General features: G+C 40.1%; 1 protein-coding gene across 3 annotated transcripts in view; it reads left to right on the top strand.

Annotated features, from left to right (window-relative positions):
• AMBRA1 (autophagy and beclin 1 regulator 1) overlaps positions 1–15,902 on the top strand; it is a 143,322-nt gene that overhangs the window by 47,048 nt on the left and 80,372 nt on the right. For all 3 annotated transcript variants that reach the window (XM_081900940.1, XM_081900942.1, XM_081900941.1), the window contains 2 exons: positions 6,013–6,099; positions 8,677–8,859. In XM_081900940.1, coding sequence (XP_081757066.1) covers positions 6,013–6,099; positions 8,677–8,859 — 270 coding nt within the window. The remainder of the gene's footprint in view (positions 1–6,012; positions 6,100–8,676; positions 8,860–15,902) is intronic.

Raw genomic sequence — 15,902 nt, forward strand, 5'->3', positions numbered from 1 at the left:
CCGGGCGGTGGGGCGGGAACCTCGCTCCCCGCCGCCCGGCATCGGAACGATGCCCCGATGCCGGGCGGTGGGGCGGGAACCTCGCACCCCGCCGCCGGGCATCGGAACGAGGTCCTGGACCTCTTCTGAAGGCAGGCGGGGGCAAAAGTCTTTGCTCCCCCCGCCTGCCTTCCCGGGACAGCGGAGACTTCTCCGCTGCCCCGGGCGATCTTAAAATGCTGGCGGGCGGGAGCGAAGCGTTCGCTGCCGACCCCCAGCATTTTAAAATCTCCTCGGGGCAGCGGAGACTTCGCTCCCGCCCGCCAGCATTTTAAAATCGCCCCGGGACAGCAGGGGCTTTTAAAATGCTGGCGGTCGGCAGCAAAGCCCTCCTGTCCCCGGAGCTTGCGGGGCGGGAGGTGGGAAGAAGGGCTTTTCTTCCCACCGCCAGCCTTCAGAACAGCCTTCTGAAGGCTGGCAGTGGGAAGAAAAGCCCTTGTCCCCGTCCCCCCCAGCCTTCAGAAGAGGTCGGGGGACAGACTGTCCCCGGACCTGGTCTGAAGGCGGTTTCCCTAGGAACGCATTAATTGATTTTCAATGCATTCCTATGGGAAACCGTGCATTGCAAGACGAAAAACTCGCAAGACGAAGAGACTTGCGGAACGAATTAATTTCGTCTTGCGAGGCACCACTGTACTTTTTATATAGTCAATATAGGCACAGAGTTAAATTTTTTAACATTTTCTAATGGTGGTGTGCCTCGAGATTTTTTTCATGAAAGAAGTGTGCCTTTGCCCAAAAAAGGTTGGGAAACACTGGTCTATATTGTGCTAAAAGCACAACAAAGGAACATTGGGACAGAAATCATTTGAGTTAAGGTGTCACAAAAGGGGGAAATGGAGGGGGTAAGATTTCACAGTTGCTGCCTTATGCTGAAATGGGAGATTGGGTGGTTGTTGTGAGGTGAGAATGATGGGGGGAGGGTGGGTGCTTGTCATTCAGCAGTGCAAGCAAATGCATGTCTTCTCAGAAGTAAGCCCTACTGAATTCAATGGGGCTTACCAATGAAAGTAGAAGTAAGTTTAGTTGAAATAAGTGGTGCTTACTCATTCATAGAATTACAGTTGGTCCTCTGAGTGGGGAAGAAGATACAAATTGACACTAGTAAATTACTCTTAAATTGGTAGAAAACAGATTAAATTGTTAATCATATGCAAGTTTAATTAATATTTTACTAAATCTACTACTTTTGTTAATTTTAAATTTGCTCCTAAAACTCAATATATTCCCCAGAAATCTTTGTTTATTTGAAGCATGCTGTCATTGAGTTAATTTTCATATAATTATATGCATCAAATTTAGATTTTTGTTGTTGTTGTTCAACATTTTCCCAGCTTATTTGTATTCACTATGACTCATCACTGTATTTTGGATTGTCCTGGACCTGAATACCACCACTTGGTATCCAAGCCCCAAACCAAAGTCCTATTTGGATGCATTTTGCCTTGCCTGCTGTTGAAGTGACGATTTCATCAGTGTGTGGTGATTTAGACCTGTAACTTAGTAGCAGTTGCTAGGACATTACCGTGTTCACCTCTACAAAGCTCCATCTTATTTCAGATCGTGATACAGTGGTACCTCTGGTTACAAACACTTCAGGTTACGAATGCTTCAGGTTACGAGCTCCGCTTGTGAACTTTGCCCAGGATGCAAACAGAAATCGCACGCCAGAGGCGCACGTGCAGCAGGAGGCCCATTAGCAAAAGCATTCCTCAGGATAAGAACGGTTTCAGCTTAAGAATGGACCTCTGGAACGAATTAAGTTCGTAACCAGAGATACCACTGTATATCGGTATATTGTGCTGTGATGCTTAGCTGGCGATATATTGTGATATTAAAAACCAGATATCGCCCAGCCTTACTATGCACTTGTGTGCAGTAGAAAACCACATTTTGATATTTCTGTTAAGCTGAAGCATAAAATACAAACTTTCTAAACAGTAATTATAGTTTTGGTGTGAAAACAAAACTGTTTTGTGGGAGTCTAGTTCACATTAATTTGCAAGCGAAGACACACAATGAGGAAGGGTAAAACTTGCTGTGAGCACATAGAAAGAAGTTTCAATTCAGCATTGTGGTTTTTGTAGCTCATAGGATATCATAAAGCTGGTGTACTTAAATGACCACTGACTGACATTATGCTTTGGGTTGAAGCAGGTTCTGCTGAATTCAGTGTGACAAATTCACAGGGGGTTGAACATTAAATTTGGGGAACTCAGCAGTTGGCAAACACCTCTTCTTGAAACTTTCTAATTAATGTATTCCATTCTGTGGCATGGCCTATGAACAAGTGTCAACACATAAGATTTGTTTGTGAAATCTGCTTTTGCTTCCGTCAGTAGTATTAGATGCCACAGGTCTTTAGCTTTAAGCTTGACAATTAAGCTTGACAAATGCTTGATTTGCTTTTTTCACAAACTACTGAAAGAAGTTTGTGAAAAAGCAAATCACAATTCCTATCAACCCGTAACCTATTGATGTCACAGTCTTTTGCATACTGTATGTGATTTCCCTCTATAAAAGTGCTGACTTGTGATCTCTCCTCAATTAACAGACAATGTGGGTTGTTCTTTAAAAATAAATATATTGTCCCCTAAGGAAAAACACATTCAGAGCTCACAAGAAATTTAAGTATGTGTTATGCAATAGATTTAGTTTGATTTTGTATAAATTCACCTGAGAGGAACTGAATTTTCAAAATAATATTTAGTGTTTCCTAGCAAAAATGGAATGGGGTTATAAATCAAAAGAAATTATCACTGCCTATCTATCTATAGCTATTTATTTATTTAGAATATTTCTCAATAGCTCTTCGCCTGAAGATTCAAGGATAGCGTACAGAAGTGTGTTAATCATTTATACAGCACATGTAGACATTATTTAAAAACAAAATAAAGAGTGGGTTCAAAACAAAATTAAGGAATAGAAAAAGCAGTTCAGACTAAAATCCTATCTAAATTGTCTGAGTAAAAATGATGGCTTTATCATGCCACTGAAAATATTGTGTCTCTTTGGCATGGCATTCCAAACTTTTTGCCACTTTCGCAGAAAAGGCCTCCTCATGGCGGAGGCAACTGAAGTACTTTCAGTTGCGCCTGGCATCTTTGCAGTATAAATAATTTTGTCAGAGGTAATAGTCGTTTCTTTTCTCTGGAATGTGGAGTGTTTGTCCTTTGCCTCTGAAGGGAAACCGTTATACTTGAAACCTTTTAGGCACAAAAATAGAAAATTGGGGCACTTTTGTAAATGAGTCATATTTTTTTCCTTCAGCGCCTTGTGAAGTTTGTCCCTTTTTTATTTTCTTTCATGTCCTATCCAATCTCAGTCTGAGCCTTAACCTGAAGCATTGTCTGCAAGTGTGATTGATGGAATTAAAACTGCTAAGGTTCTTCAGATGCCAGATTTCTAGCTTTTGTAGTAAATTCAAGAACTGATGAAATAATCCAGTGAACCTTCTCCTTTGCTCTTTGGACCTAAAGTCTGGTTGGATGCTGGGACTGTTCTGAGAGCCTAGCTCGGTTTGCTTGCCTGCCTTGGCAAGAAATCCCTTTCTCACTTCCAATTCTGTACATTTTACACATGTACAGTGGTGTTCATGTTCTTCGAAACCTGGACATCATCTAATGCTTCCTGTTTGTGGTATTGATTGTTAGAAGTCATGTTGATTGGGACTGGCCATTCCTTTGGGGTAGAGATTCTAGACCATAGCCTCTTACAGTTCAAACAGAAACAGACTACCAAAGAAGGAGCCTTTAAGGATTGATGCATGGTCCAGAACAGGTGTGGAGAAGCTTTGGTCCTCCAGATGTTGTTGGATTACATCTCTCATCATCCCTAACCATACTTGCATGGAGGGCCAAGGGTCCCTGATCCATTATCTAGAAGGATAACTGAGATGTGAAATACAGTTCCAGACTAATTATATTTGCAGTGGGCTATTACTCAGTTAGCATTAAAACTTTGCTTTATGCACCATGTCAGGGGCTGTGTATGCACATAGTGCCTAGCTGAACCATGGTTTAGTGTGAACATGTGGGCTACCATGGAAGAGATCACATCTGCTTTGCTCCTCTTGGGTCCTTTTTAGTTTAGCGTAGCATGGCAACTAAGTCAAGGTTTGTTCTTGGCTACTGCTTGTGATTATGGAAGAGAAAGTTTTACCACAAGATGATGTTTGGACAACGCCTTGACTTTACTTCCTTGCTTAGTTAAAAGGACCAGGGAATTTTGTTTACTTCCTTGTGTGATCCTGGCCTGAAAGAGGCCAGGGTCATCTCTTTCAAATTACCAAAATTATCTATCCTTAATATGCACAACTTGCAGACTTATCATATAGAATAAGAAATGGGTAGGCAACCTAAGGCCCATGGGCCACAAGTGGCCCACGGGGGTCATTTAACCGGCCCATGAGTCACCCCTGAACTGAGCCTCCCGCTCGGCGAGTCCCCGTGCGCTGTGCTAAACTGGCACGGGGACTCGCTTCCACGGTGCTGAAAATTGCGTCTGCGCAGATGCCAGAAATCATGAGCACGGGTATGCGATCCAGCCCACAGAGGGATCTCTGCTGGAGTGAACTGGCCCAGGCAAGGTAAACCTTGCCGATCCCTGGAATAAGAGAACAAGATTGAAGAAGATTGGAAAACGTTTATTGAATATATGGGAAATAATTGTGTACAGCTGAAAATGCTGGCAGCATTAAGATAAATTCAACAGTGTAAATAAGTTTTGATGGATGCAGTAATGGAATACTAAATGGTATAGTTTTTGTAAAATATGCAGGGGTTTATGATATGTAAAATTATCTATGGAAAGAGAGGAAGGGAAGTCATTGATATCTTAAGGATGTAAAATAAGTATTTTAAATGGTAAAACAGAACCCAAAAATAGTGCTTCAGGTTACCCAAAAATAGTGCTTCAGGTTAAGAACTTTGCTTCAGGATGAGAACAGAAATCATGCTCTGGCGGCGTGGCAGCAGCGGGAGGTCCCATTAGCTAAAGTGGTGCTTGAGGCTAAGAACAGTTTCAGGTTAAGAATGGACCTTCGGAACGAATTAAGTACAGTGGTACTTAATTCATACCTGAAGCGTATGTAACCTGAAGCGTATGTAACCCGAGGTACCACTGTATGTAAACAGAGGTACCACTGTACAGAGAATGTTGGATGCAGCCCATAGACTTTACTTGATGTAGAACAATCCCTTTAACAGCAGCCTTGCACAATTTGTTTGTATGTCCATTATGGTATTTGGTAATTTTGGCTGCCTGGACAAAAAACAAAGTAATGTTTTTTGTTATTGTTAGTGGAATACTAAACAGTTTTAAGTAATGTAAGTGGCTTACACAAAATTAACATGAATCATTGGGTGGGGTGGCAGTGGCAGCAGCTACGTACACCCAACAATTCCATGTGCATTTCTTTTGCTGCCTGTTCCTGAGATGTGTATTCAGTGGAGGAACCATGTCAAATATTACTCCAACTGTGTGTGCACAGGGGAGAAAGTGTTAGATTGCAAGTGTAACTATATGTATTCTATTAATGTTTTTAATGGAACTTTAAAATTTGAAACAGCCCTGTGAGGGAATAGTATCTGGGAATTGAATATAATCTGATTTATTTCCATGCTCCCAGCCTATGTGCATTGTGTGGTAATCTGTGTTTGTTGACATTGTGCTGAAATAACCCATAGAGGATGGTACTTCATTGAATGTTAGATCATAAAGGTCCTTTTTTTTACTTGTAAGGCTTTTAATATCGTGAACAGTGAAAGAAACTGGGCCATGACTTCATTAGAAGGTGAAATTAATTGAGTTCTACCATTGTTACATTGGCTATGAAGATGTGGTGGGTGGGTAAAAAAATACTAAATAATATATGGACTTTGACGTTTTAATTTGAGAGAACTCAAGAAGGTGGACACATGGGATGCTAGTAGTTTCAACTTTCCAGTTAAAGCTTTTTGTTTTCTTCCTTAGGAGGCTATTGGAGTCTTCACTCATTTCATTATCCCGTTATGATGGGGCAGGATCTCGGGAACATCCAATCTATCCTGATCCAGCTAGGTAAGGACAGAATTGAACCCAGAGATAACTTTGTGGGCTCCTGTGAACCACAAAATAAGAGGAGTATGTGATGTTCTTTTCATTGTATTCAGTCTCTGACTATTCCTTTTACACTACCACTCATTTAAAGAAAAATACATACCTAGAGAGAAGAAGAGAATGCAAAGGAATTACCCTGTTTGTTGTCTCTCCCTTCAAGACACACTTGTTCCATAAAGCCTTTAGCTTAAGCCATTTCCCCTCTTCCTGAAATGAGTCTGAAATGGAAACTAAGTAGATATACTACTAGCATTTGTTCACATTGGTTTGTTGTTATCCTTGCCTGTCAGTTTCTTTGCTTTTCACTTCCATGTTGCAAAAAGAAGAAGAAAAAGTTTCATACTCTTTTCCAGGCCTAAAACTGCTTCTTGTTCATAGTTACAGATGACGTACCAACTATGTTGTTGCTATAAAACATAATAGGGATTTGTGTTTAAGGAACCATCTCCTGCAGTGGTCTGGACTGTGCAGAGCCTGTTTTGAATAGTGTTAGTGAAAGAGTAGAGGCATCTATAGAGCTAAATAGAGACTATGAACTCCTTATATAATGTGCAAGATAATGCTGTGATCAGAAGCACATAAGTCTTCTTAGATATGCTGCATTATTAATAGGATGGGAATGAATGATGTAGTAACAAGGAATAATGCTGATGAAGACTTATTTGGATCCGAGTAAGACATGGGAATTCAGAGTGCAGAAAGAGGGGTTTGTAGAAAGCATCTTTTGAAAAAAATAAGAAATAATAAGGTAATGAGAGGAAGTGTTGATGTAGGAAATTCTTTGGGTGCTGTAATTAAGGTGCCACTGATGACAGAGCTTTTTGAAAAACACAACTCTACAAAGATAAAGTGAACAGTGCAGCTTGAAAAAACTGAATATTACTGGTAAAAAAATTCACAAAAACTCCTTACTAGGCATAGACAAGTAAGGGAAAGGAGGATAGATGGTTAAGTAAAGAAAAACGCAATGTAACATGAGTAATGAAACAAGCTTTGTGTGAATGAATTGGTAGCAGGGCAAATCCTACAGAAAAAGTAGGCTGATCCATATATGGCCGAGATAAAATCAATTGTGTCTAAAGTGATTGATTTAAATCTCTGTTCAAAGAGGAGAAGGCAAGGTTGGCTTTTTTTTGAGATAATGGGAACTTTGTAACTATTGTTGGAATCAAATGAGAGTGTTGAAAAATTGACCATACGAAAGGTGATATAATTAGAGTGATAAAGGAATTGGCAAAAAAGAATTGCTGACAGTTATTCCTGAAATGTCACAAACCACTGGGATTTGAAATAAAAATACTTAAGAATCTGTTCTTCCTAACCTACAAAAAAATTCATAAAATTTGTTGCCGCCTGCTTACAATTAAACAGAAGGCTTACAGGATAATTGGCCTGTTTGAGTTCTCCATCCTGATAGCACTTTAGGTCCGTCATTGCACATATATAAAGAATGATTACCAAAAAAGACAAACAAGTAATGTGTTTTGCAAAGGACAGCTAAATTCTGGAATACAAGTGTATTTCTTAAGAGATGCCAATATTACTATGTCTTGGATACACTAATGTTATTGGATGGTAGGTTCAGTGGTCAGTTCATGGCTATTCTTCTTTGACTCAAACCAATGGATTTGAGTTACAAGAATCTGAATTATTTATTTTCTAAATGTGAGGAAATGTCTATTACACAAGAACACAAAAATTGCCCTGGAGTTCAGATCAAAGGTCCATCTAGTCCTCAGCCCTCTTTTCCATAGAGGCCAACCAAGTGCCTTTAGGACGTTCTGCTTGTGAGCAATAGCTCTCCCCAGCAACTGATATTTAGAGGCAGGATATAATCATCATGACCAGTAGTTATTGACTCCTCGGATATAGCTGATGGGAACTATTCTGTCTGAGCAAAGAGTTAGGGCTAAACTAGGCACGATGGTGGTAGATCATTTGTTTAAACATAGATCTTACCTGAACTTGTAGAAAACAGGTTAAGAGATTCATTTTTTAACATCAAAAGAGAAATCAACATTCTCCATGCATTACTTATTTATAGGGATGAGGAATAGGAAGGTAAAGAAAGAGCAGAAAATTGGGGAGGGCGGGGAGAGAAATCCAGGTAGTTGGCTGAGTTTTTGTTTATATTTTAGTGGGGTGAGGAGAGACTGAAACGGAAAGTAAATTTTATGGGGTCTGAGACACTTTTTTAATTGTCCCAGCTGGCTGTCAACAGGGCAGCCAAGAATGAAAGCTGGAAATATGAACTGTAGATGTCATCTTGGTTGGTGAACTCATTTAGATGGCAATGCACTATTTCTCAGTCTCTACTCCCCAACAACAAAAGTAATAAGGGTGTAACACTGACCTAGCTTAGATATTGGTTGTATGAATTATGGATACAACAAAGTTCAGGAAGAGGGAGAAATCTTTTAACTGCAGAGACAGATTTGGACAATAAAGTTGCAGTGCTAAACATTTAATGGGAAAGCAAGTTCAGTTGTATCTGGTGAGACTTGCTTCTGAACTAACAATGGTCTCTCATATTTTCAGGTTGTCTCCTGCTGCTTATTATGCCCAGAGAATGATCCAGTATCTTTCACGCAGAGATAGTATTCGTCAGCGCTCCATGCGATACCAGCAGAATCGGCTCCGTTCATCTTCATCTTCTGCTTCCACTTCTGAGAATACAGGTCCATCTGTAGAAGGAAATGATCTGGAATTTGAAGACTTTGAGTAAGGGTTCATTCTTCTTATTTCACCATGCTTGACTTTTCCTCTCTTCGTCTGTTCATAAGCACCTTGAGGGTTTTTTAAATAAGATAGTAGGTTTCATTCATACTTCTCAAAGACCATGGGTGAAAATCAACTAGTGCTGCAACTTGCCAGATGGCATGATCCCCACTCTCCTCCTGCTGCATGCTGTTCTGGGAGTTCTCCCAACCTCCTGCTATAGCCAGTTTGAGGCGAGAGGAGGAGAAGCCTTGTGGAGTAAGTGGAATCCCTCACCTTGCACTGATGCAGCTTGTTAGATGAATCCTTCCTCAATAACTGAACACATTAACCAGTCTATTTTTAATAAATGGAAGTTAACTGCTGCAGCTTTTCAAGTTGTTGTGTATTTGGATGGGTACGTAGACACATTAGCTGGCTAAACTTAAACCCTATTCAGGTTTCCAAGGTTAGTACTGGTGCAGTGGAAGAGAATGGTCATTTTGGTGTTCTGTTGTCTATTCATATTTTCCTTAAGAATCACTTATTAACTAAAGCTTCTGTCAGTTCCCTGAATGTATTAATGCAGTCATATGTTTTAATATGCTACAGAACTTATAATTATCAAAAGTATAGAGCACACCTGATAACTGGTAATGTTCATTGCCACAGTAACCCATAGTTGTGGTTGTTGTATGAGCAGGGGGCTGAAAGAAGAGAAAATGACTTTTTGGAAATACGGCTTTAAATTCATATATTCTGAGAATATTGATCCAGTGTAAAAAGCCCCCTAATCAGAGCTGAAGAGTACAGTAATTCCAGGCTGGCTAGATATCCCTAACTGATTTGCTCAGTCTCTTATGTTATGGCTTTCATAATGAATATGTGCAGCCCCACTACCTCCTTAAGTTAGTACTCTTGCTTCCTGAATTTCTTGATGACAAACAGATAAGTAACAATTTACATCAACGATAAAGCATCTTGTAGTGCCCTAAAAGCTAACAATTTTATTCATCGTCTAGAATCTACTTCATATGTTAGTCTTTAGGGTGCCACAAGACTCTTTGCTTTTTAAGTGAATGCGTGTTGTTTTTGTTTTGCTTCCTGTTTATTCAGCTTCTAAGCCGATAAGGACACTTTCAAGTGATCTTTCTTGTGGCAGTTCTAATCTCAGAGTACAAGTACAGTACAGCGTGTCTCCACAATAGTCTTCTCTGTGGTTCTTAGCAGTCATATGACCTGTAAACTGCTTGACTGGGATAGATATTCCTTACCTCCTCAAAAATGCTCTCCAGCTGGGACTGAGTAGATGGAGTACTCCATCACAATCCATGTTGATTCTATAGTGCCATCAGCTCAGGTAATAATCTAAACTGCTCATACCCTTGAATTCCAGTTGAACCAGGTAGTCTGAACTGGGCTCCTCCTAGAGCAGCAGGAAATAACCTTCTGGGGAGAGAATTTATGGTGGAGGCAGAACCCTTGTTCTTTGGAGCTGTCATTTCATGCTCTAGCAATTAACTACTCGGAAGCGCAGGGGAATGAGTGTGTCTTCCCCCTTTCATTGTGGTTTTGTTTGTGTAAGATGTAAATGAGGGGAGATATGTAGAAGCATCAGCCGCCTAATAGCTTTCCCTAAGCAGCACTGCAGGCTGGAGGAGTAGGAGTGAGGCAGCCTGCTGAGGCCTATTGTGATGGGGAAAGCTCAGCAAGAGCAACCCTCAGTTATTTCCATTACTGCCTCCTATTCATCCTCTAGGGAAGGGGGCTTGACTGCTAAAAAGAATTGGTACATTCTTCATTCACAGGGCTAGGCAGATACCTGTGGAGAAATGTGTTCCCCTGCAGATAATATTCAAGCAGGGAAGGGGTCCATTCAGGAAAGTGATTCAGTCAGCCATACCCAAACTGCCTTTTATTTCATGCTGAGTAGGGAAGGGAGTGCATTTGTGTCCTATGCACTAGCTGTGCTTTTTGGTAACAAATGTTCCATTGTGATCTTTGCTCCTCTATGCGTTTGAGGTATTATCTTCTATGCGGTTACCCTTCTTGGCTGATTGGGAAACTGGTAGAGGGGCCCTTTTAGGTGGAACCTTTGCTTTCCGCATTGAAGGTTTTGTGTTTCTGAATTTCTTAGCGTCATTTCCCCCCCTTTTTTGCATTTATTTATATAAAATATAAATTATGGATAATTATTTAAACAACCTGTTTATAGAGTGGAAAGGTGATAGTCATGGAGCATAAAGCTGTCAAGGCTGCTAGTCATAATGGCTATATAGCCATCACCAGGAGCGGAGGCAGTATGCCTCTGGGTATCAGTTGCTGGGGAGCACTAGCCATAAAGTGGTTCCTATTGGCATCTGGTTGACCACAGTGGGAACAAAATGCTGAACTGACTAAGCCTTTGGTCTAATCCATCAGGGTTTTTCTTACATTCTAATATGATACAGACTTTTCTCATCTTTTCCAAGTGATCATTCTTGTGTGATAGCAGCAATATTGTACACATCCTTCTTTAGGTAGTAGGTGGTGTTGCTTCTGGTGTTTGGGAGAACATTTTCTGTTCCTGAAACTTCATACACTGCTGGTCAGGATAATACTTATTGCTACACTCTTCTGTGTATTACTTTACACCTATTTATTATTGCATGTACCACCTTTCTGCCAAAGCACCCAAGATGGTCTATTATCAGTATCCTGCATGAGGTTGGCTTAGAGTTCTTTACACAAAGTTACCTAGCCCACTTTACTGAGGAGTGGAGAACCTTAACTTAAGCCTCCCATATTCCATTCTCTTATCTAGCTCCTAGACCATGCTGGATTTTAAAAAGAAGAGAGAGACACAGACCTACAGTTTGACTAGATTAGTGTTAGAAACTGAGATATGAAAGCTAGGATCTACAGTAAACGGCACCTTAAACCTACGTTATGGACGCAACAACAGAATGTCTAGGCGCACTTTTTTATAACAATAATACAAAGCTGAAAATGAATGAACTGCAGCTAAAATATTATGTTCATTTTTCACATTGTCTAGTCCTCCCCCCTGCCCACCCCCCTAATATTCTTAAGAGGGTCTCTTCTCCAGTCTTCAGACAGTAGCTGGAAGTGGGGATGCAGAAAACGGTTTTCCTTTTCTTCCATTCTACAGTTTTAATCTGAAATCTTAGGCTCAGTAATGTATCCTGAGCTCAGAAACTGTTCGCGCTAATGAAATTGGCTGGCGCAAAATGCTCCTTCGAACACTGTCTAGATCTATATCTGTTTGGGAATGGGAAAAATCTCTTCAACATAACCTTCAAATTATTATTTTCTCCAAGAAGCCACTGTCATGTACAGCCAGCTTGCAGAGTTTCATTCATGGGATTTTCCAGAATTCTCCAGCACATTTTTAGTATTAGGTGCATGAGTTGTGAAGCTCATAATCCAATTTTTCTTGCATGTATGTTAAGTATTATGCAGTAACATAATTGTTCCTAAGTATCTCACAGGAGTTGGACCTGCTGTAAGTAGTTTCTTTGAGCACAGAAAGGTTACATTCTTAGACTGAAAATTTACACATATAAATTTGGCAATGTCCTGAATTCTGCCATCTGTCTTCAGCAAGCAATTGAAAAATATGCAGATTTTATTGTGTTTTGACACACACTGAAATACAGATTCTCAGGACCATGAGTTGCTCTGTCTGAAAACCTCTGAAATTTTTCATCACTGTTTCATAAAACACATGCCTGCATTCAACAGTGAGCTACTTAATAGAAACCACTTCATATAAAATATTTTTTTTTGGAAATTGTATCTCCTCTACTTTTCATGCCCTCTCGTTCATTTGGTTGTTGGATCAGTGGTTGTATGACATCTAAGTTACTTTCATAGTCTTCAAATGATGCTTTATAGCCAAACTATTTTGTGCCTTTCCTTTTTTTGAATACAAGGTGGGCCGATTTGTCTAACATATATAAGACAAATTAACCATTCTGAGTGGTTTTCTGTTGTGAATGGGGTACACCAGGTCTCGCCAGCTTTTCTGGACCAGTGGACCATTTTGAACTTTGAGTGTGCAGTGGGCACTAGTCACAAAATGGCACAACACAGAATTAGAGAGAATACAGTTGTTGTTGTTGCTGCTGCTTCTCCCTTATCCTGGGCAACCTCATATTTACCACAGGAAGTCAGCTATATCCTGCTGGTCCTGATTGTGGAGATACAGCTGTTAAAGACACAAGAACCCTGTTTTCCTCAATGCCAACCCAAAACCAAAGCCTAGCCTGCTGTCCTTTACCGCTTACCTGGGAGTAAGCCCATTAAACATGAGGTAGGCGTGTATACTACTGCATTGGGGCTTCTGTTTCCACAGTGGGGCCTCCCCCTTCCTCTCCCCAGTGCTCCCTGGGTTGCGGGGGCAAGAGAGCTTCCAAAACAGAGAATTGTTCCACCTGGTAAGCTGCAGTGCTTGTGCTGGTGGGATGTTCACTAGCACAGTGTTGAATTTCCTCCTATGTTCTTTGTATAGTACAAGTTAGTATTTTTTAATTTGCACAGAACTTATTCGGCCTGCCCCCCCCCCCCATGGAATTCTATTAGCAGTAGATGTGGAAGTAACCAAAATCTAGAACTTGAATTCTGAGAAGAACATTCTTTTGTTTCTACAGACTAAATCTTCCTTTCTTTGGTTTTTGTGGAGACTTAAACAAGTGATCTCAATTCTTTATACTAGACCTGCAGGGATAGAAATTGTTCTTTCTAGGCCTTTGACCATTTGAAGCCCTCTGCTAGAGTCTGCTGCCCAATATTTGCTGATTTTCCATGCCAGCCACAGTTGCTACCTGCTTGCTGTGAGGTAGGACAGGGGAGAGGACGATTTCAGACAAATAAGGGGAAAGTATCTGTTCATCATTGCAAGCTCCCTCTTTAGAGGAACATTCCTATTACCATTTTAATCTGTACTGATGCTGCCTTCATATGGTGTCTATTAACACTTCAGCTTTTTAAGGGTGTGTTTTTGCCAAGTGTTCTGCTTTTCCCTTTAGAAAACTTCCAATTGCCATGGTATCCAGTGACCCATTGCTGCAGTTGAATATAACAGTTCATTGTTGTCTTGCTAATTATTTATCAGTGAGACAAGTAGGATCAGAGGAGACTCATTTAGTTTCTGGGTCAGGACGCAGACTTGTGACTTCATTTTTTCAAATTGGCTTTCCTATAGCAATTCATCTTCGGCATTTAGCAGGGCTCTGCTGCACTGCATATCATTTGACCAGGTGATGAATCCTCTTGTATTTGGTACTTGTCAGAGGTACTTGATCTTGTGAAGTGCTTTTCTATGTTGTAGAAATCTTTTTATTCTTTAAATGGCCATGTGAGACGTAATCAAGGCTGTAGTTTAGTGTTTTTCCCCAGCTCTTTGCGAGAACCATTAATAACCCACTATCTGCAGCCCTGCTGGCTTAAAACTTTAACTGATAAATTGGCAAGTTTGGTGTTTCCCATGTCATAGGTAGGGAGGGAATGACATTTCACAAGTGGGAAAGGCTGCCTAAAACTTGGTGAGCATGGCAATCTGGCTCTATCTGGCTGCTCCTTTATAAATTAAATTTGGTACGAAAATGAGATTCGAGTGGCAAGAGGAGACTCTAATCTACTAGCATATTTACAGCCAATATGAAATTGTTCCTTGCATTTTTCTAGTGTTCTCCCCCTCCTCTTAAATTTTATTACATTTTTAGTCCATCTCTTGGGAGATTGCTTCCACAGTCTAATACATATCCTGTCAGGAAAATGCTTTTGTGTAATTTGAATGTTCTTTTATTCAGCATACTTCTCTCTTCTTTCCTCTCCATGGTGATAAATCCTTCAAAATCTTAGCAATTGTTTTAAAAGTTTATTTTTAACTTAATTGTTTCCTTTTAACTGATCAGCACAATTTTTAGATAATTTGGGGAGGAAAATCTATTTAAGATTAATCTGTTAAGATGCCTCTCCCTTTTACTCTAAATGGACTTTCTGATGATTTGGCTTTAGATGCATAGCGGTTGTATTAATTGGCTAGTTGTATAAATTAGTAGTTTAGCTTAATCCTCCTTTTGCTTAAAGAAGGGAACCTGATAACCTAAGAATATTAGAGTGGACTTAACATTTCAGCCATTTTGATTTGAATGAAGGGAAGTTACTAACAACAAGAGGGATATTAAAAAAAGGTTGACAAGAGTGTTAGGTCAGTTCAAAAAACTTAGGTATTTAAAATATTTAAGTTGTGCAACAAAGTTAATTTTTTATTTTAAACGTTTCAAAGAGAAATCAAATAAAAAATGCACATTTGATACTGAATAATTGGCAAGAGAATAAAATATTATAAGTATAGACTATATCTGCTGTTGTTGCTGCTAGTCCTGCCTACAGTGGTTCTTGACAGGTTCATTTATAGGTATTTAATGGAAGTTAAATACCTATAAGAGTCTTGTCAACACTTTTATTTCTATCTCTCTTAGTGACAGTAATACTGGGCCCAGGGCAGATCGTTGTAACAAACTGCCACACATCCAGCTGTTTTCTTGAAAAGGTCTGAACATGGAAGTGTGATTTAATTCTAAAGAGATAATTTAAAAAAAAATAAACTTGCTGGAAAAACTGGTTTAAGAACTTCCATGAATATCTCATTCTTTTAGCTATTTATAGGGCCCTCTATAAAAAGCAGGCAGTTTTTGAATGGCTTCAGTTTTCTGAGCTGCAGAGCACTGGTTTTAACAACATCAACAATAACAGAAGAAGAAGAAGAAGGAGGAGGAGGAGGAGGAGGAGGAGGAGGGTGGGAGGGAGGGAGGGAGGGAGGGAGGGAGGGAGGGAGGGAAAGTGGGGAATATCGATTAAAACTCAGAAGCTCCTGGAAGACTGTGGTACAAATTAAGTATGAAAGGGGAAGTGGAGAAGAAATAGCAGGAGCGGAGTAAAAATACTTTGAGGCATGTTGCAGCAGGAGGAAAATATAAAATAAAAAGCTTTCATTGTTTTGATCATCTTCTGGATCAGCAACGTCTGCCTAAGATGAAGAGAATGAAGCACAGTATCTT

This window comes from Podarcis melisellensis, assembly GCF_964234715.1.
Source record: "Podarcis melisellensis genome assembly, chromosome: 1".
Taxonomy (NCBI): domain Eukaryota; kingdom Metazoa; phylum Chordata; class Lepidosauria; order Squamata; family Lacertidae; genus Podarcis; species Podarcis melisellensis.